This window comes from Filicampus tigris, chromosome 1, assembly GCF_054856515.1.
Source record: "Filicampus tigris isolate MCC_2025a chromosome 1, RoL_Ftig_1.0, whole genome shotgun sequence".
NCBI classification, from domain to species: domain Eukaryota; kingdom Metazoa; phylum Chordata; class Actinopteri; order Syngnathiformes; family Syngnathidae; genus Filicampus; species Filicampus tigris.
Window position 1 is genome coordinate 31,816,711 of NC_141217.1, and position 20,316 is coordinate 31,837,026.

Consider the following 20,316-nt stretch of genomic DNA (forward strand, 5'->3'; position numbering starts at 1 on the left):
GCGCTTGGGAATATTTTCACCCATTACAGGACAGCGAAAGCTCACACTTCTTTATTAGCATTGAAACTGTGAAGCTAATTCCTTGATTGAAAACAAACAAACAAACAAGTTTGACAGAAACAGAGAGAAAGAGAACAACATTTTAGCTTTTCTTCAGAGCTACAATAAAAACCCCTCCTTTGCGGGTTCCCGGTTCCCGGTCCCGGCATTTCGCATTATATTGATATACATATAAAACATTATTTTATTTTGTTATGTTTACAATATTATATTATTAATCTTAATTAAAAAATACAGTAATGACATGATTAAAAAGAATTAAACTGTTTTTGTCATATTTTGCATCAATGGATGCCTGTTACGCCCACTTTGGCCACCTGGGGGCAGTATAAGAAAGACAGATGGATATACAGTACATAGACATCTGCACAGTATAGAAGTCGCAGCTCATCTGAGTTCCTCACAGAGGATTAAGAATATATGACTGTGGATAATCTTATCGTGAATGTCTAAATGTGTTGTGTATGTTCAAAATATGAGTTGCTTAAAGGGCCTTTACAGGTTTTCGATTACATGTTAGGATTAGCATTAAACTAGGAGACTAAAGGCTAAACGTGCATTTGTTTTAAACACACAATGTGTCATTTTCTTAGTTTTTTGTTTAATTTGGCAGTAACCTTCAAATAGGAATGGTCTTAAACAGCCGGAAGCCTCTTTGTTAAACACTTGTTCAGTATTTCCTTAAGTGCTGCTTATTGTTAAGTGAGGTGAAGTGAGTTGACTGCCACTGTCAACTTTTAGCTTGAAAGTCAAAGTCAAAAATTGTTATCCGAGTATAAAAATTCAACTACTATGCCGTGCAATCTTGCAGTGTGTGTAGAATCGCTACCCTGCCGTTATTTGTCCCGGTACCTGTGCTGGAGCTCTCAGCGGCTGCCAGCTCCTTACTGAGCCCGTTGACACCAGAGGAGGCGGGGGGCACAGGCGAGGGGCCTGCAGGCGCCACGGCTCTCGGAGGACGTTTGCCGGGAACCTTCACCGTCACGCGCAGCAGGTCGATTTCCTTTCCGTGCGCATTCTGTATGTAGTCCTGTGCACACAAGTTGGCAACAATAATGTTAAGAAAAAGATGACAGTTTCTTGGAAAGGGGGGGAAAAGCAGACTGAAGAAGAACAACGAGGGCCTAATCAGCTGCATTTAGAAGACAATACGTATTTATGTCTTTTCACATATTTATATGTCTTTTCACAGTCCAGACAATGTGGAATTTCAATTTTGGGGGGGGTAAAAGAGGCTCTGAAAATGTCTGGTACTGAATGAGTTAAAGAGGAAGGCCAATGAAAAATGTTCATTACCATACTACATTCTATTCTCCGCCACTAGTCGAAACACGGTATTCTGATTGAGATTTCGTTGGGGATCATGAATTAAGCAGCAAAATCCATCTGTTTTTTTGTCCATCTCGGGGGTGTAGCCATTTTTCCACTTGGTGTCAACCGAAAATGAAATCACAGTGCCAAAGGACTCAGCTTGCAAACGTCACATGACCGAAGAAACCCAGAAAACAAGTGAGCCGTGATTTTCTGTCGACAGTAAGTGGCAAAATAGCAGCCCCCAGAGATGGACTAAAATGAGAGGATTTTGCTGTTTAAATCATATTGCCATGTTTAGACTAGTGGGGGCGCATAGAACACATCGGAAAGAAATTTTATTTAATGACTCGACTTCAATTTAAGGCCTTATCTCACTGAGCAGCAAAGGTATGCAAGTGTGTATGCATCTAGCGAATGTTGTTTATTCGTCGTGGTTCGTTCAAGGTCGCAAACGGTCGCAAAGACGTTTGTCAACAATCTTAATTGTCTCAAAAAGTTTATCTTGTCGCAAAGAAATTTTTAACATGTTCAAAATTTGATGGCGACAAGAAAAAAATGTTTGCAACCATTAAAACTGTTTGGGAATGCCTGGCAAACGTCTTTGCAACTGTTTGCAACATAAAGAAACACTGTGTCATGTATCAGTTTTTGTTGATTATGGCGGTGCCATGTGGACAAAAGCGGTAGTGTTTTGACAAAAGTCAACCACATTTCCCATGCACGCCAGCGCGTAGTTGCTTAGTGCGAGTAAAAACGATACAGACCCCCCCAGGGCATTACAGGGCATGACAAAAGTCCCATTCAACTACTTGTAAGTCAATGTTTCATCAAAAGACTAGTAAAAAAAAAATGATTAAGGTCAATTTCCTGCACAGTGCTGCTTTAAAGTAGGTTTATCGCTCCCGGTGATTGTCACGCACCAAACTCGCTTACCGCAAAATGCGGCAACACGCTTGCAAATGAGCCAGTGAAGCCTTCAAAATTGCTAACTTCCTTGCTGTCATTGCTAAGGTCCAAGGTGAAGCATGAGCAAAACAAAATTGCGGAGTAGAATTGACATAAGTAGCAGACTTGGGGCATCCTTGTCTCCCATTACCCCAAGATGGGACCGGCTTGTTGAGGCCAAACAAGCACAAGACTACCACTAATTAAAACAACTCCATTCAGCATAACGGTGACTAGTATTGTTTTTTTTTTTACTTTTAGAAGAATATTTGTTTGCACTTATGAAATGTATGATTTCTATTCTGTTAATTATAACCTCACATCCTTTTTTGCTTTACTGTGAGGGTATGAAATGTCACCTTGTTCCTCTCTCTTTCTCTCTCCTGCTGATTTTGTGGTATCACTTTGCTGTGAGACAAAGCGAGATGTCTGTGTTGGGGGGGTGCGCCAGATGCATAAAGGAGATCTCTCATTATTCTCAAAGTGCTTGTCCTGTTTGGTCAACTAAAGGGTTCACAATTTTCCCATATTACTTTACATGAAACTTACATAGCTTTGTGTGGCACAAAAAAAGATTGGGGACCGCTACTGTAGTGTGTTTTTGATCATAAGGTTGACTACGACTTCATGAATGTAATCTAACTGCAAACCAATGTATCCAGTATAGAAATATATTAACCGTGAAGCTAAATCTGAGAGAAATGTCGATGTACTGTATCGGTGGTGTCTTCTTACACTGGAACTGGAGTGGTAGCACAGTGTGCCATTTTTGGACAAGGTGACGTATTTCTTCTTCCACTCCTTGTTCAGAGAGCTGCCACTTCTCTTACACAGGATGCTCTGTGGGAAAAAAACGACACGCTAAAGTAGGCAAACTCTTCAGTGAAAACTGTCCCGCAGCAACAGTACAAAGCACGTTATTAATAGAAAAGACACCGTGACAACTGGATTTCATCTGCTTTTGTCAGATAAAACGCCGCAATCAGTCTACTCAGACATCCACACTCAGTGCCTCGCGTATGCGTTGCATGATGTTTGAAAGAAAAATGAAGATAACATTGTTCAAGTGATTTGTCCACATCTGATGTTCCGCGTGGACATGAATGGTTTGAAAACAATGCATATCCTCTGAAGCCGACTTCAATACCACAGTAATTTTTCAAATATAGTGTTGTATAAGTGGCACACTGGCTCCCTAAAGTATTTAAGTCCATCATTCAGTTTTTTTTTCTTCCGACTGTATATTTATGTACAGTGTTAGTGTTGAAACAGTGCATAATATTGCATTTACACTTTATTTTGATACAGTATATTTTTTTATTGTACTTTAAAAAATAGTTCAGTTGTATTTCACTTTTAAAGCGGAAGTCAATGCAAACATTTTTTTTCAACAATATGTTCAATGCAAGCCCACTAGTTGAAACAGGGCATTCTGAGGAATATTACGTTTGTGGAACAAGTGTTAATCCACTTGTTTTTAGCCATCTCTGGGGGCGGCCATTTTGTCTTCTGTCGACTGAAAATGACATCACAACTGCTCGCAACGACCAATCGTGGCTCAGATTCAGAAAACAGGTCAGTCGCGATTGTTAGTTGTGAGAAGTTATGATGTCATTTTCAGTCGACAGAAGACAAAATGGCCGCCCCCAGAGATGGCTAAAAACAAGTGCATTTTGCTGCTTAATTTATATTCCACAAACCCCAAATTAATCAGAATGCCGTGTTTCAATTAGTGGGCCTGCAGGGATCACATTCTTGAAAAAAAATATGTTTGGGTTGACTTCCGCTTTAAGTGCAGTTGATTTGCATTTGATCTTTAAAGTGTAAGCAGTAATTGGCCATTAAAAACGAACACTGAATGAGTATTTCCAGATTCGAGTTACATCACACGCACACGTCCCACGTATAAGTGTGACGTATATATGAGGGAGAAGCGCATGGACCGTGTGACAACCCGCTGCAGTCAAGAATTAAACACAGAAGCGTTTGTGTGTGTGACAATATTTAGTGTCAGGTTTTTGTGGAGGAGGACCCAAATTCAGGAGGCAAAATCAGAGAGAAATTAAGTACTTTAATTAAAGAAAAACAAAAAGGCTAGCAAGTACTGTGAGAACGAAAATGTAGAAGAAACACTAAGACTAAGATTAAGACAAAGACTAGGACTAGGACTTGACGGAATTTGACTTTGACAAGACAAGACAAATGAACCAACAAGGACTGAAAGAAAGCAGGGAACTAAATACAGACAAGTTGACTATAACGAGGAACACCTGGACAAGACACAGAGGGTAGGAGGAAGCTGGTTGGCTAACACAAGGGACCGGGGATGACAAGCACAGGTGGACTCAATAATTTAACGAGAGACAGACAAAGGAACACAAGGAAAAACATGAAACTACAGTCAAAAAACAAACTCAAAATACAGACCATGACAATTTAGGATCCTTTGATGGATGGTGGCGGTGGTCATCCGGACGAAAAGTGGCAGCTAACAAGCTGTCATATCTTTACTAACATTTCGTAACGTAACGTAATCTGGATGACGTAAACCCGACCGATTAAATATCACAAATTTGGCCTGTTTCTCCTTTTTGTATTTTTGATCGCAGCCTAAAATTAATAGATGAAAAATCAAGCATTTTCCACTTTAAATCTACTCATCCATCCATTTATCTGAGCTGACTTTGGCCAAGAGGCAGAGTGCATCCTGGACTGTCATACGTGGACGGAGGTTGGCAATAACCTGTTTGATGGGAATGGCCCGAGTGCCGCTGGCGTCTCCTTTGGTATCAGCGACTCTCTTGTCCGAGTCCCGGTTCTGAAAGAAATACCCGACGGCAAGAATATGCATGACGCACTCAAAACAAGCCAAAAAGGACAACAAGTGGACAACAGTGGCGTGAAATGACGACAAAGGTGTGAGATGACAGCGGGCGCCATAACAGCTAGCGCCGGACTGACCTTGAAGAGCGAGGGTCTTCGGGGGATGCTTTTCAGGGAACGGGAGCTGCCGCCTCCCTCCCCGTGTGCCACCCTCAGCTCCCTGTGACCGAGCATGGGGGTGGAGGGGAGGGAGCAGGCGTAGCCGCCGCTCACGCCGTTACTGACCTGAGAGGAAAGGTCACAGGGTACGGCGGGAGATGACACGATGAGAATGGAGGAAGAGGATGGAGACGCTGAAGGTGAAATGCGAAAGACAATTCCTGCGTCCGAGCGGCAAAGTCGAAGACTCAACTCGGACGGCAGGAAGGCGGCGTGAGAGGGACGAACGGTCCGTGCGGTTAGCCAAACCGCGCAGTGGAAACTGGTTGGCAATTTCCACCTTGACAATTAACAACCACACGTCGCCAAAATGCGGTCGCCTCAACGGACCACATGAGCAGCCTGTAGGCCCGTTCTAAAAAATGACTCACCAGTGATAGGACATAGTGATTTCCTAGGAATGTTGTACAGGTAATCATTTGACAATGGAAACACTTGCAAATATTTATAGAAATAAACAGTTGCATATTTCCTGCATTGTCAAATCATTGTTGATAACTATTGTGACCAATCATTAACATGATCAGTGTTTTCACATAGATGACCATCACTTTATATTAGTTAGATAGCAGTGGATAGGGACCAGGCCAAACAACAAAGAGTAAAAAAATAAAAATATGTGAATAATTGACATTACAACTGCAAACAAACAAAATTTGATTAGAATAAGTGGGGGGTTTGGGTTTCCATGAAAGGTTAAAAAAAATTCACATTTAGGGGAATTTGTTCATGTGAAACCGCAAATATGTGGGGGGCCACTGAATTTGTATTTGAAATTTGGTAGTTACGTTGTCAGGATATCACTTGGTGCCTAGAAACATCATTTTTTTTTGTTGACGATCATGTGATACAAAATGGCATTTTTAATTGTCTGTTTCTTCTGCGACATTGCAATGCCGTACCCCTGCGATTCAAATTTCGAACTGCAGCAAAACCAGCCACTTGCGGAAATGAGTTGTAGAACCCTGTGAACGGTGCCAAAGTTCAGCTTTAGCAGTTTGGGTAAACACAAAAATGAGTGTGCAGGACACAGTGCCGTGGGGGTTTCCAACCTGGCCAGGGAAGGAGGCCGATCCTGGCGTGGAGCTTCCCGAGTGACTGGGAGAGTTGGGGAGAGACTTGCAGGCTTGCAGCGCCGCCTGCTTCTTCTGGGCGACAATTTTCTGGGCAGCTGGAAAAGAAAAGCGGGTGACAAGTTGCCTCGCAGTGACTCAAGGTATGACTTGTCGTTGCGTACCGGCAGCCTGACTCACCCTCCGAGAACACTCGATCGACGTTGAACCCGTAGGTGGCGCATGTCTCGTAGAACAGCGAGTGACGGACGTCGATACATAGCTGGCGGGCTCTTTGGTCCTCAATCACACGCGGGTTACTGCTGCTGATTTTATCTAAACATGGAGACATTGATGCCCCCAAAATATCAGATTCACCGTAACACATCAGCACGAGATATATATATATATATATATATATGTATATATATGTATATATATATATATATTTGTATATGTGAAGTGTATAAGCATATGGATGTCACAGAGAAACAGGAGTCTCCTGATGTGTTACGGTGAATCTGATATTTTGGGGGCGTCAATGTCTCCATATATACTGTATTCAAATGTATAAAATCCATATTGGAGAAGAAAGAAGAAAGAAATGGTAGAACGGTGGGTAGTGGGTTGTGGTTCTGCTTGACAGTCAAGCGAGGGGCTAGGTTTGAAGGCCTTCCTGTGTGGTAAAAGCACGCCTCTTGGCCAAAGTCAGCAGGAATGGGCTCTATATTATCTGAATGCGAACAAGCACTAAAGAAAAATGGTTGAATGGAAGAAAAAAGGCAATGCCCTCCTTTCCGCCGATGTAGACGCTACAAGTCAAATGGACTGACAGAAGAGGAGATAACAACTTTTATGCTTGAACAAACACCATAAATAAACCAACTAGATCAGCTGAGTTGCCCTCACAAGGGAAATGCGTCCAGATTGGGTTTGCATGATGAAACAACCCTCGCTTGCCAATCAGGAAACACTCACCTCATGAATATTAACGTCCTCCCTGCTGATCCATTCTAGCGGCAATAGAGACAACGCAGCAAACATGTTCTGCCCGTACGAGTCATGGTACTGCTGCTCTCACCTTGAGTGCCAACAACGATGACGGGGACGTCGGCGCGCAGCGAGCCCAGCTGGCTGTACAGCTGATAGAGCTCCTGGAAGCTGCCTTCGTTTTCCAGACTGAACACCAGAATCACTGCATCCACCCAGCCGCTGAACTGAAGGGGGCAGATGATCAGATGAGAGAGTCTGCGCCCAGCACAGCCCCGTGCATACCACTGTCTGTCGGTCCACAAACCTGCGCATCGGGTGGCCCGGCTTCCTCTCGGATCAGTAATAAATAACTTTGTCCGTCCACCAGCACTTCCTTTTTATACCTGCCACCTGACCAAGACAAGTCGTCACATCCTGTCTTATGCAATGTGTTTATGAGGCAAATGACATACTTCCTTTGGACATAACTAATTTCCAGGTTGACACAGAAGTATTTTTCTTAAAAAAATGTTACTGACATCACATGAAGATTAAAAATCAGGCATATAACAGAATTGGTCGCACTGTGTGTGGTGTGCTCTGAGGATCTCAACACAGAACACCACACACATAGAGACAAAATTTTGCTCACAACTAATCTACGATCTAGTCCTCAAAGATAAAAACCTTGTGTGATCAAATGTGATCAAGCGAAAATGAAGAAAGAGAAACGCCACCAGATATATTGCGCCATTTTTCCCTGACAAGAACGAAGGCAGTGTTGTAAAATGACGATGTCGGCAAAATAGACTTGCTATGGAAAATACCACATTAAAAAAATACTATTTTCGTTGTTTTCCGTATTACAATTTGTGCTAGTTTTTCTTCCAGGACAGACCTAACCTCTAGAAAGAAGAAGGATTGAATATTAGATGAGCGACCTTGGCAAGCAGCATGGAATCATTTTCTTTGTGCTTTTAAAAAAACTGTTGTTAAATGACTACAAGCGGTGTCTGATAGGATCTGCAAATAAAGTGAAGAAACCTTCTGAAAACATCTGTAAATCAAACAAGCCTTCCAGCCTTGTTCAAGTTTACTTTCAGCTTGTTCATGGCTATTTTCATTTTTGAACTGTGATTTTATTTTCTACATAAAGTTTATAACTAACTTTTTAAGTAAGGAAATGGAGATGAGGGTAGGAGTAAATATGTTTTTACTTCTTCCTACTCTTTTTCAAACATTAAATTAATCTATATTTTTATTTTTACCTTAATTAAAGAAATGCTTAGTTTTGTTTGTATGCTTGTTTTGATTTTCCTTCACACGTTCGAAAGAATTTCAAAAAAAAAAACATCAGTTGTTGTCTTTAGTATAAAATATCCATTCATGTTTATTTTTCAACCTTTCAAATGCCAGTTTGTTTGCAAAATATACAGGATGGGAAAAGAAAATCAAAAATTAAATTCTTAATTGTAACTCTTTAAATTGTTGTTTTGTTTTGTTTTGTTTTCTTAACACAGCTCTTTTAGAACACAAGTTCCTCTTACCATCGGGTTTCTCAAGCGCCACATAACTGCCTGTGATGTATTTGGTCACCAGCGCTGACTTGCCGCTTTTCACACTTCCCAGAATGCCCTGAGAGAAACACACAGAAAATTATTAAAGATGTGGCACTATTTGCACAATCACAGTAGCAAAGGGCTCATTTTTTGGTACAGTACAGCAGGAATGCTACAGTACATTTAACATTTTTATGTTTGCAAATGTTTTCCTTTTTTCCCCTTGTTTTCCTTTTTGCTTGCTTGCACTTCAACTGTCTTCTCAGTGAGCAAGCTTCCATTCGCCAGTTTCTGCACATTCTTGATATGTTATCTGCTCTTGTTGCTGTCTTGAGTCCAGTGATTCCTGACTATTGTGCCAGGGCACATTAGTGTGCCATGAGAGCTCTAAAGCAGCGCTGCGAGAAATTGTCAAATTTCACTTAATTTAGGTCAGAAAATTATTCATTTATCACAAATGTATCTTTATCCATCTACATAGGCCAACAACTTGTAGTGACAGACAGAACAAAGAAATTATCTTTTATTAGGTGAGTTCAGTTCAGTTGTATTTAACTTTTCATATACATTAGCATTTAAAGGGAATCACACATTTTTCAACACGTGACAAATTTAAATATATAATTTTAAAAAAAAGTTTCATTTTTTTATGAACGATTGGGCCAACTATGCTACTGTATTTTAATGTTGGTTATGATGGTGGAACCATTACTTTTTTTAGGTGGTACTTAACATTAAATGAACCCGCTGCTGTGATTGTTCTGTTTAAAGAACAACAGTAAACAATTTTGCCAAAGGCTTGCATATTCTTTTTCAAAAATATCAGCCGCTCTATCAAAAACACCAACTGGTCTACATGTTGTTTGGCAGCAAGACACTTCTCAGCTGCAGCTCATTCTGAAGGCTGCAGCTCGGGTTCTGACCACAAGAAAGAGATTGGAACATTATACTCCAGTCCTAAAGGCTTTAGACTGGCTCCCAATTAGCTGTAGAATATATTTTCAAATGTTACTACTGGTCTATAAATCACTGAATAGTTTGGGCCCTGAATCCATTAGGCAAGGCAAGTTTATTTGTATAGCACATTTCATGCACAAGACATTTCAAAGTGCTTTACATAAAACATCAAGAGCATTACAGAAAGAGAAATAAAACATTAAGAATTACAAAAATAAAAACAGGGAGAATAATTTGAATTAAAATGATTAAAAGCAAGATAAGTAAAGAAATAAAAAATACCGTGCAGATTTCATGCATAGGCGCATTAGAACAGAAACGTTTTTAACCTGGATTTAAAAATGTCTACATTTGGTGAAGGTTTAATGTCCACTGGCAGTTTGTTCCATTTTTTTTGCAGTATAACATCTAAATGCTGCCACACCATGTTTAGTCTGGACTCTGGTCTGGACCAGCTGACCTGAGTCCTTGGATCTGAGGGCCTTGTTGGGTTTATATTCTTTGAACATATACTGTACCGGTAGATGTCTTCTGGGCTCAAACTGCTCTAGGATTTGCAAACAATTAGTAGAGTTTTAAAATCTATTCTGTAAGTGACAGGAAGACTTTAAAAATGGTTTGGTGTGTTCAGATCTCTTAGTTCTGGTTAAAACTCTAGCAGCAGCGTTCTGGATGAGCTGCAGCTGTTTAATGCTCTTTATGGAAAGTTCTGTTAAAAGGCCGTTGCAGAAATCCAGTTTACTAGAGATGAACGCATGGATGAGTTTGTCCTGGTCTTTCTGTTAATGTGTTTAAATGTTGTCAACGTACAGTCTAGTAATTTTGTGAGCTATTTTTGTTTTCTCTGCTTTGCTTTTGAATGTTGTTAATTGTTGTGTATGTAAATGCTTGTTGGTGTTGTGTCTTTGTCTGTGTGAAGCACATTGAGTTGCCTTGTGGGTGAGATGTGCTATTTAAATAAAACTGCCTTGCCTTCTCCGTGTGCTCCACAATAATAAGTAATTCTTCGAGAGTGAGGAGATTTATGATCGAGTTTTTGAATAAATAAGGCAGCAATACCATTTGGGTCTGTTGCACTACGTTGTACAGTAGCCGCCGCTGATTAATTCATTTAGGTTTGTTGCCGTTCGTGATACCATAGCGACGGCCGAGAAGCGTCGACAAATGGTCGCGTTCCCGTTATATTTCGCTCAGCATTTGTAAAGGCAACCGTCATATCGAGACGATTTGCTTTCTTGCAAAATCCAAAGTATTTTGTTTTCATGGATTTATTTTCCCTTTGCGTTTTACGCTACCTATCTAGTACTCCTTGTGCTTAATGAAGTCTGGATACCGGTAATTGCCCATACTTGATTGTCTCCTTTGGGGTCCTATTTTTTTGCTCGGACGTGCAATAACAGTGCGTGGCCGTGTTGCAGCGGAGGCCTTACCAGTCTCAGCTCCGGGATGAGTCTGCTCAGGCTCCATTCCTGACTGTTGGCGATGTTTACTGCAGACATACACAGAGACAAAAACGGTCAGTGAGGCAGCGACATTCCGAAGGCTTCATCAGTTTCATCATGAGCATTAAAGGGCAGCCATCACGACAGCCTGCGGTGAGCAATAAATCGCAGCTCCCTTGACTGGCCGTCGAAAGCACACGTGTGGCCCACCCAACTGCATAAATGAATGTAACCTTTCTGTCACGACGGGGGATTCAACATGCTGCAGCAACACTGCTCGTTAGCTACTTTGTTCCCCTCGCGCTGGGGAGGACTGACAAACCCTGAGTAGGAACTCTGTTTTCTAAAAGCTTAAACATAAACCCTACAAGTGCCTGGAGATCAAATCGAAACAAGAATATGCCTGCTCGAAAGTTGAACCGTTAACAATAGTGAAATCACAGTGATTCACACTTATTTGTGGTTAGGTATGGGCCAGCTTCAATAATTTCCACGCATATTGAAGGTGTTTGAGCGTTTTATGAAGAATTTAGGGAAAGGCGCGAAGGTGGGTTAAGCTTTAAAAAATGCATTTCAATAGACGTCAATTATTTCACTATTCACAGTCCGGACTGGTCACTACATTGGGGGCCCACTGTACAGTATCTCACAAGAGTCAGTATTTCATCACACCCCTCACATTTTTGTAAATGTTTGATCGTCAACATTCAAAGTTCAAATTCAAACTACTCTCACACCCAAAATGGCACCTCCATGGTTAAAAACACTCTGACGTTCTGAAAAAAACAATTGTTGCTCTTTATAAGCAAATCCTAGGCCAATGGCATCGTTAGGCCTGTTTTAGGGGGGCTGAAGCCCTCCTAAATGATTTGGTTGTATTCTTTTTTTTTTTTTTTTTTTTTTTTACAAAAAGTACCAATCATATTGAGTATATCCTTATTAAGACGTCAGTCCATGTTTTCTTTGCGACCTAGCTTGCAGCGGTAAATACCTCTTTGAGCGTCCGCGTCGCACAACGAGCCAACTAAAAGCAGTATAAGGTAAAGAATGTGATGGAGGGACTACCATTATACACTTAAATAAGATGATTAAAAAAAAACAAGCTCCAAACTCCTCCATAAATTACAATACATCCAGAATGCTGCCGCCCGCCTCCTCACTCACACCCGTTTCCGGGATCATATCACTCCCATCCTCAAAAAACTCCACTGACTCCTCCTACTCACCTACAAAGCCCTTCACAATCAGGCCCCTTTTACCTTTCCGATCTTCTCCACTCATACACTCCTTCCCGCACCCTCCGCTCCTCAAATGCGAACCTCCTTGCAATCCCCCCCGACCAAGTAGAAAACCTTGGGGGACCGAGCCATCTCTGTTGCCGCCCCCACCCTCTGGAACTCCCTTCCGCAACACATTCGTAACTGCGCAGACCTCACATCCTTCAAAACACTCCTCAAGACTCACCTATTCCGCCATGCTTCACTAAATCTTTGTTATTTTTTTCTTCTGTTGGTTATAACTGTTTCTGTTTTAACAGCAGGTTTTATTTTATTCACTTATTCTTGTTGTGAAGCATCTTCGAGTGATATGAAAAGCGCTATACAAATAAAATGTATTATTATTATTATTATAAATCCAAGGGCTCCTTTAACTTCATAGTGTAAGGTAAGGAGTTCTTTTGGTGCGTCGTTATCCTGTCCGTTCCACTTGCTCAAATGGAGAATGTCCTTAAAGTCCAGTCCATGATTTTCCTGCGACCTTGTTTGCCCTGTGCTGCTTAGCAGACATGATGATTAAAAGCAGGAAAGAAAGAAAAAAAAATGTGAAGGATGGACAAATAATGTTTCTTAAACAGGTCAACCCAAACATATTTTTTTCAAGAATATGTTCCCAGCAGGCCCACTAGTTGAAACACGGCATTCTGATTAATTTTGCGTTTGCGGAATATAAGTTAAGTAGCAAAATGCACTCGTTTTTATCTGGGGGCGGCCATTTTGTCTTCTGTCGACTGAAAATGACACCACAACTGCTCACAACGAGCAATAGCGGCTGACCTGTTTTCTGAATCTTAGCCGTGATTAACAAACGCAATATTTATCAGAATGCCCTGTTTCAACTAGTGGGCTTGCATAGAACATATTCTTAAAAAAATGTTTGTGTTGACTTCCTCTTTTTAAGAAAGTAAGTCTTCTTCAGTGCTGGTAGTAACAATTAGTTAGCTCCTGCCTAACAGCAGAACGTCCCATCCTACTACTAACTAGCTTGTCAATTAGAAGCTCCTGGATATTTACATGAAGATGAAGGGTGTTAATGAGTGAACTCAATGCATAAATCCACACCATGAAACAGGAGCTCATCTCATTCCTGTCCATAAAACACAGTGAGGTTATAAGAAGTTCGCCAACACCTTGAAACTGAGCTGCAGCACTGTGGCGAACACTTCAACAATTTACCAGGACAAATTCCGTTCATCATATCCAGAGGTTGTCTATGAAAACAAGTCATACAGTAAAAGCGCTGCCAGCATTGCTCAGTGCTCAGCCGTACACCGCACACTAACTTCAAATTAATGATGTCGTCCCACAAGGAAGCCTCTTTTAAAAATGATCAAAGAGGAAAACAGTTTGCTGAGGACAAAAAGACTAAGGACATGGATGACTGGAACTATGTCATGTGGTCTGATGAGATCAAGATCAACTAAGGCCAGGTGCACACTTAAAGACAATTGGGAGTATTTTTTGTTCTGATTTTGCCTCTTCCCAACAAAAGACATCAAACGCCCGACTACCTTATGTCTCATACGACTGGTCCTCCTCAGAAAGATCAACACGTATCCGGAAGGGTCTGTTCTTATTCATTTTTGGTTGTTGCCTCAGAAGACTTTATTTCGAGATCGACGGTTGGACAGAATCTTTATGTGTTGAGATTATCAGAGCAGTCTACACACAATAGAACCAAAACTGTTAAATTCCTGATTTTCTACCTTCTTGTGTACCTTCGTGTGTACCAGGTGGTTCAAATGGTGGTGTAGGGCTTCAATCAAGCTAACTGTTTTTTAGACTGCGGGAGGAAACTAGAGAGTGAGGAAAAAATGCACACACAAAAAAAAAACCCATAAAAGACCACAGCTAAACCTTGAGCCTCCTTGCTATGATTCCTATGAAGCGTGTCACATAAGAATGCTGTTTTTTTAAAAAGAATTTTTTAACAAACTTATAAATTATATTCTGCTATTTATAATAATAAACCTGACATTAGCCACAGTGCTCCATGTATCAATATTTTGCTGCTTCAGATGAGCTATTCATGGACTTTGGCTTCATCTTTGTCTTTCTTCCCGAGCCAAAACTGATCAGACATTGTAATTCTTCAGCTGCCCTGCCGCCCAGATTTCCACAAAAAGCCAATTATCCACGCTCTGTGCCCCAAACCAGCCACGTGGGATCCACTTAGCAGCCACACGTAGCTGCCAGTCGACATTTAACACTACCAATCTTTCCATTTCATTGTTTTGGGGAGGGATTTTGTGACAAACCTGTGTCACTCTCACACACACACACACACACACACCCACACACGCACGCACACACCCGCACACGCGCACACCAACAAACACTCTTCATCCTCCGCCCTTCTGTTTCATCATATTCTGCCTCTGTAGCAGCAGCAGCAGTCGTCCTGCCGGTTGCCATGGCAACACTTCCTCCTGCCCTGGGTGAAACTGTGTGTGTGCGTGCGTATGTGTGTGTGTGTGTGTGTAGTCTGACTACTTGAGTGAATCCACAATGTGCCTGTGTAAGCGTGTGAATGCACAATGAGTGAATGAACAGACCCACACATGCTCACACAAACCCAATTGTGAAAGATATCTGAATATTCAATTACCGCTGAAAAATATAACGTTACTGAATGAAAGTGAACATGTAGCAGCGGGAGGGAAATACATTTAGAGCGCATGAAGTGGGCGGACTATAGAAGAAAAGATGACGGTTAATTCCCCTCTTGAAGTGGGTGAGGGTATATCACCTCGCGCCTTTCGTCGATGTGACCGTTTCATCTTTTCGAGCTAAAAATCACCCCAAGCAGTGAGACCCATCTGTGTCATCAACGAATCCCCCCCCCCCCCGCCCCCACCCTCCAGAATCATTATATGATTTACAGCTATGCTGGGAACGCTGGTTATGTGTGTGTGTGTGTGTGTGTGTGCAGATTATCCCTCCAGCGGCGTGAAATCAGCCCACGCTCAGAGGGGAATAAGATTAAGACTGTCCAAGACGATTGTATTGTGCGCTCTCGGATGAAAGAAGTTCAGCTGTCATCAGTCTGAATTTGCACATTCGCAACAACACTTTTCAGGACACCAATGTTGGTAATAAACATACTTTGAGAGTACTGTAGACAGACCAACCCCACCCTGATAAACGGGGACCTCTATCCAGATAAGAGTTTTCCCATCCGGTGAAAGGTGGAGGACGGTGAGAGACGGTGGGAGTGTGTGTTGGTGGCCACCTACCTTCCTCCTCACTGGAGTCCCTCTGAATGAAGACGGGAGCAGCCGATGTCGATGACCCCGCTACACCAGAATTGCTCTTTGTGAAAATGCCACTGATGAATTTCAGCATCTTCCGATCTTTCGAGGCTCCCCGCTGGCCCTGCTGGGCCTCCCTGCTCAGCGCCAGGTCTTCAGAAAGGCTGTTCAGGTCGCTGTTGTCCAGCGTGCGACTTTTCCCCTTGCGTGGAGCTTTGCTCGCCTGGGTAGCCGGCGCAGGTAGGGAGGTCGAACCCGACTTAAGTCTGTCCTTACGAGGCAGGTCTCTGAGGATTGCGGCCGCTCCACCTCCAATCTCCAGCTGTATCCCGGCTTGGACCTCGTCCCGCATGTCCCTCCATACTTCGGTCCTGCTTGCCTCAGCCCACGAGGCTCTGCAGGGGCCCGGGGAGCGCGTGGCCATTCGGCAGTCCTTGCGATCCAGACTCTGGGCCGAGGTTGGGCTGCGGTCCCGACCCTCCCTGGAGTCCCGGCCCCGGGTGGCCACGCTGCTGTGAGATTTGAGAAGACTAACAGGCCTCTGGCCCACAGGACGGATCGGCAGGCTAGTTCTGGTCGGGGTACGAACAGGTTCAGCCGTCTCCGTTGGGGGTGTGCTGGTCAAAAAGGGAGGCCAGGAGTGCTTTGCTTCAGGGGTGCGACATATTTTCTCCGCTTCGGTTAAGTCCGGGTCTGCAGACTTCGGAGTCGTGGCTCTCTCAGGCTGTAAGGGGATGGAAAGTATGCACGGTGGTTTCTCACAGATAGTTCTGGGGGCATCAACAGTGCAGGGGGATTCATCCTTCAACCTGCTCAGAGGTTTAGTCCCTTCATCTGTGACTTCATTTGATTTGACCCCTTTGACGGAAGCAGGACCCTCAGCTCCCAGTGGTCGAGCCTGGGTTTCTCCAGCTTCACTTTGCGTTTCAGTCTCCACTTTCACCCCGGCTTCGTCTCCCGGACTCTCTCCTGACTGGGTCCCCAGTCCCGCTGTGGCCTCCTTCCCCGAGGAGCCGCTTTGGACCTCCCCTCCATTCTCCTCCACTGCCTCTACCTTGACCAAGGTTAGGGAGATGAGGTAGGTGGTGCGTTGCTGCAGGGAGCCGCCTTCGCTCATGGGGTCGGGCTTCGGTTCACACGCAGCAGATGAATGAAAGCGGACACGGGGAAGTCAACTACTGACAATTGTTAGGGTGCGGAAGAATCCGACGGCTCAACTGAGACAAAAAACTTGCACAGAAGGAGATCAAGTTTCTCCTTACGTCAGCAGAGGGACTGTTGCTGTCATCCATGCCCCAAATCTCCCTTTTCCTTTGTTTGGGGTTTTAATTTATATCACAGAGAATCGACACATTCCAATGGTTTCGCACACAAGCCGTTGGAACTCTTTTGTTCCCGGAAAACACGACGCTGCATATGTGTGCGGCTGCCGAGGCTGATAAATCTTCATTAATGTGTGCAATGCCTCACTCGTGTTGGACCTCGATTGACCTTATTTGGAGAAACCTCCATCTTATATGTTGCTCATCCTCGTGCAAAAAAAAAAAAAAAAAAAAGATTCCGTTCACAGCAACAACTGCCCTGCATTGTACACGTCATCAAACATGGGATCAGTGGCAGCTGTAAAGTGACAAGGTAAAGTCTTTAAATATTCAGAAGAGTCACCTCAAAGCAGCATGGTAAAGCGCAGCCGGGGATCCGGATCATGAGCTCTCACTGCCATTCCCTCAAGCCACACATGTGTGTTGACAGCAGCGTCTATTCAGCAGGCGGTCGCACAGGAAGGACATTGACGAGGGCTGAGGCGGATCGGGAGGAGATGCCAGTAGAATCCCTGGCGGGTATGCGGAGATGCACGAAGGAGTCAGGGCGCCTTTGGCCATCACGCCCCTCTCGTCGTCTCCCGGCTCGACCGAGTCCTCTCAGCGCATGAGGCGTTGAACATGACAGCACGTAGGAGGCGAGTCACGTCTTAAAACAACAGCGACGCCCGTCGCACAGGTCCGACGAGTCCGGGGAACGTTATGAGCTCAGAGCCCGTCTCTCAAGCGCGCTGCAAGGAATCTCCATCTGCGTGCCCCTCCTTGTTGCAATCCACACAATCCTGCTCCTTCGCCGCTTCCTCTTGCTTGACTGTGCTTGCTCTCTGCTCTTTATTGCTCATCCCTCCAATCCCCTACTCCCCTCCATCTTTCTCCCAGCTTGCCGCCGAGGCGGGGGTGGGGTGTCTATGTGTGTGTGTGTGTGGGGGGGGGGGGGGTGTAGTGTTGGACCTGCTAAATGAGCGGACACAGTGGGAAATATCAGTGGGGAAGAGGAGGGGCTGTTAACCAAGAATACGAATAAAGGATGGAGGGGGGTTTAAGGTAAGTGGGCACTCAAGATGGGAGTTTTTTTTTTTTTCCTGGGAAATAATTTTATCAGGATCATCCATCTGTCTTCAGCTGTCTGTCGCTGTGCATGCGTGCATGTGTGGGTCCACGTAGCTCCTCCTCGGTGGGCGGTTTGGCTTGTTTGTTGCTAAGGTGTTACAATCTTCCTGGCAATGGTGGCACAATCATCTCCTCCGTGTCCTTCCTCCTCTGTTGGTACATTCTCTACCCCCGCCTCCTCGCAAACGCTTCCCCTATATGTGAGTGCGTGTCATAGATGTGGGCAAAAGAGCTTTCGTGTGAGTGTATTGATCTGTAGCCTATTGCCTGCTACGGGCACGTGTTCATTAGCAGAAGTGGGAAAGCTCTGGTCTCAGCAGGAGGATGGGAACATATTGGACATCAATAGCTGGGCCACAGACTACTACCTGTCACCACACACTTACTTAGATATTTGTGTGCAAGTCAAACCGATTCATTGGAACACAGACAACAGATGTTTCCAGTCATTTTTTTTTGGGGGGGGGGGGGGGGGTTGTAAAGAGGGTGTGGAATAATCCATATAGAGCGGCACTTCCTTGTCACTCATTTCTGACAAATCAAGGATCCTTAGGTGATCGGATAACATTCATGATTGTGCCTGTGTGCCATTTTTACAACCATGTACAATATGTGTGTCTGTGTCAGGATGACGCAAGAAATAGAACATTGTTTTTGGTAGCCGGGTGTGGCACGGAATTCGTTAGGATCCATTACATTGTGGAGCCACTCACCCTAAAATAGCAGCATTTCTCATAAGTAAATTCATATAAAATATTGAATGTATTAATCATAGGCCTCTGAGTCCAACAGACCCGTTGTGATGTCAAATTGTTGCCATGTAGTAAAATCAGTCAGTCAATGTAATCAATAGATCATGTGATAATGAGTTTTCAAATCAGTTCTGATCACATGCACGACACAAACAGAAGAAGAACAAAAAACGACGGGATGTATATTTTTAGTCATGGTGTTTGAAAATGAGCATGAGCAATGTCACTCAGCGAGAGCAGCTGCTGCTCCAACAAGAACATGCACGGGGTCCACCTCTCGGAACCTTGCTGCACGAAAATGCATGTTAATTGCTCTCATGAAAATGCTTTGATGTGATATCTGAGGATACGTGCAACATCCCATAATCGCAATCAGACTGTCCACCTTCTCTGTCTCCATGTGCCTCCCCCTCTCCCTCCCTCCCGCAGTCCGCCCAATAATGACTCACACTGAATACAAAAGAGCTAACAACTGCCTTTGCCTCAAGGGGACAGACGCGACGTTCAAAGGAATGGCAGCCACCGCATGCTAAATCGTTTTATAAGTGTACATGTCGGCAATATTAAATTCAGAAGGCTGTCACTAGTCAAATATTCAAGAGAGTCACCTATCCAGAGCACGACTGCCCCTCAAATGAACAGTGGCCAAAGGCAGTGGTCATGCCGGCTGATCTCTTGTTCCTCCTTCACTCGTCCTCTCTCACACGTAGTTTTCTATCCCAAGCGCTCACAAACTACCAGACGTCTCAACGTCGTCATTTCGCTCCCTGGAGTGGCCTCGTTGTCCTCTCCATGTTTGTCAGCCAAAAGGAGAAGCGTTTCCCTTTTTAGCACCAGTCAACTCTGAACTCGCACATCAAGGCCCCGTAGAGGATACGCTCACTTTGATCCTCACACCAGAGTCGACGCTCCAGCCTAATTATACAAAAAAAAAATCACTTGAATGTAGTCGAAAGCGCATGCAGAGGGGAATTGTTTCAACGTGAGCCAGAACCTAAAAAGACCTCAAAGCGCAACAAAACCCCACGAGGCAAATAATTGGCCTTGGAACAAATAAGGGAAAGGTTCTATGGTCGATGAAATCAAAAATAAGTTCATTTGTTTGACCTCAGAGAAGATGGAAAGTAGCTAAATCTTCAAGGGAGGGATTACGTTTCAATTTTAGACATTTATAGAAACACACATTTATGTGGCAAGGTGGATGCGCAGTTTCGGTCGAATTTGACTAGTGCAAATTTGATCACTCTGTTATTTCCGTGAG

The 20,316-nt window shown here is 43.6% G+C and overlaps 1 protein-coding gene across 3 annotated transcripts in view; it reads right to left on the minus strand.

The window, feature by feature from the left end:
* Positions 1 to 20,316, minus strand: part of agap2 (ArfGAP with GTPase domain, ankyrin repeat and PH domain 2) — a 35,255-nt gene that overhangs the window by 11,607 nt on the left and 3,332 nt on the right. Inside the window, exons 1-12 of one of the 3 annotated variants that reach the window (XM_086032694.1) lie at positions 17,537 to 18,076; positions 15,857 to 16,997; positions 11,332 to 11,390; positions 8,933 to 9,020; positions 7,711 to 7,796; positions 7,495 to 7,630; positions 6,615 to 6,749; positions 6,414 to 6,532; positions 5,281 to 5,427; positions 5,063 to 5,137; positions 3,055 to 3,159; positions 913 to 1,090 (exon numbers count right to left, since the gene is read on the minus strand). In XM_086032694.1, coding sequence (XP_085888820.1) covers positions 913 to 1,090; positions 3,055 to 3,159; positions 5,063 to 5,137; positions 5,281 to 5,427; positions 6,414 to 6,532; positions 6,615 to 6,749; positions 7,495 to 7,630; positions 7,711 to 7,796; positions 8,933 to 9,020; positions 11,332 to 11,390; positions 15,857 to 16,997; positions 17,537 to 17,578 — 2,311 coding nt within the window. In that variant the 5' untranslated portion in view covers positions 17,579 to 18,076. Of the gene's footprint in view, positions 1 to 912; positions 1,091 to 3,054; positions 3,160 to 5,062; positions 5,138 to 5,280; positions 5,428 to 6,413; positions 6,533 to 6,614; positions 6,750 to 7,494; positions 7,631 to 7,710; positions 7,797 to 8,932; positions 9,021 to 11,331; positions 11,391 to 15,856; positions 16,998 to 17,536; positions 18,077 to 20,316 lie in introns of those variants that run through there. The other 2 variants (XM_086032698.1, XM_086032702.1) reach the window with 2 other exon arrangements.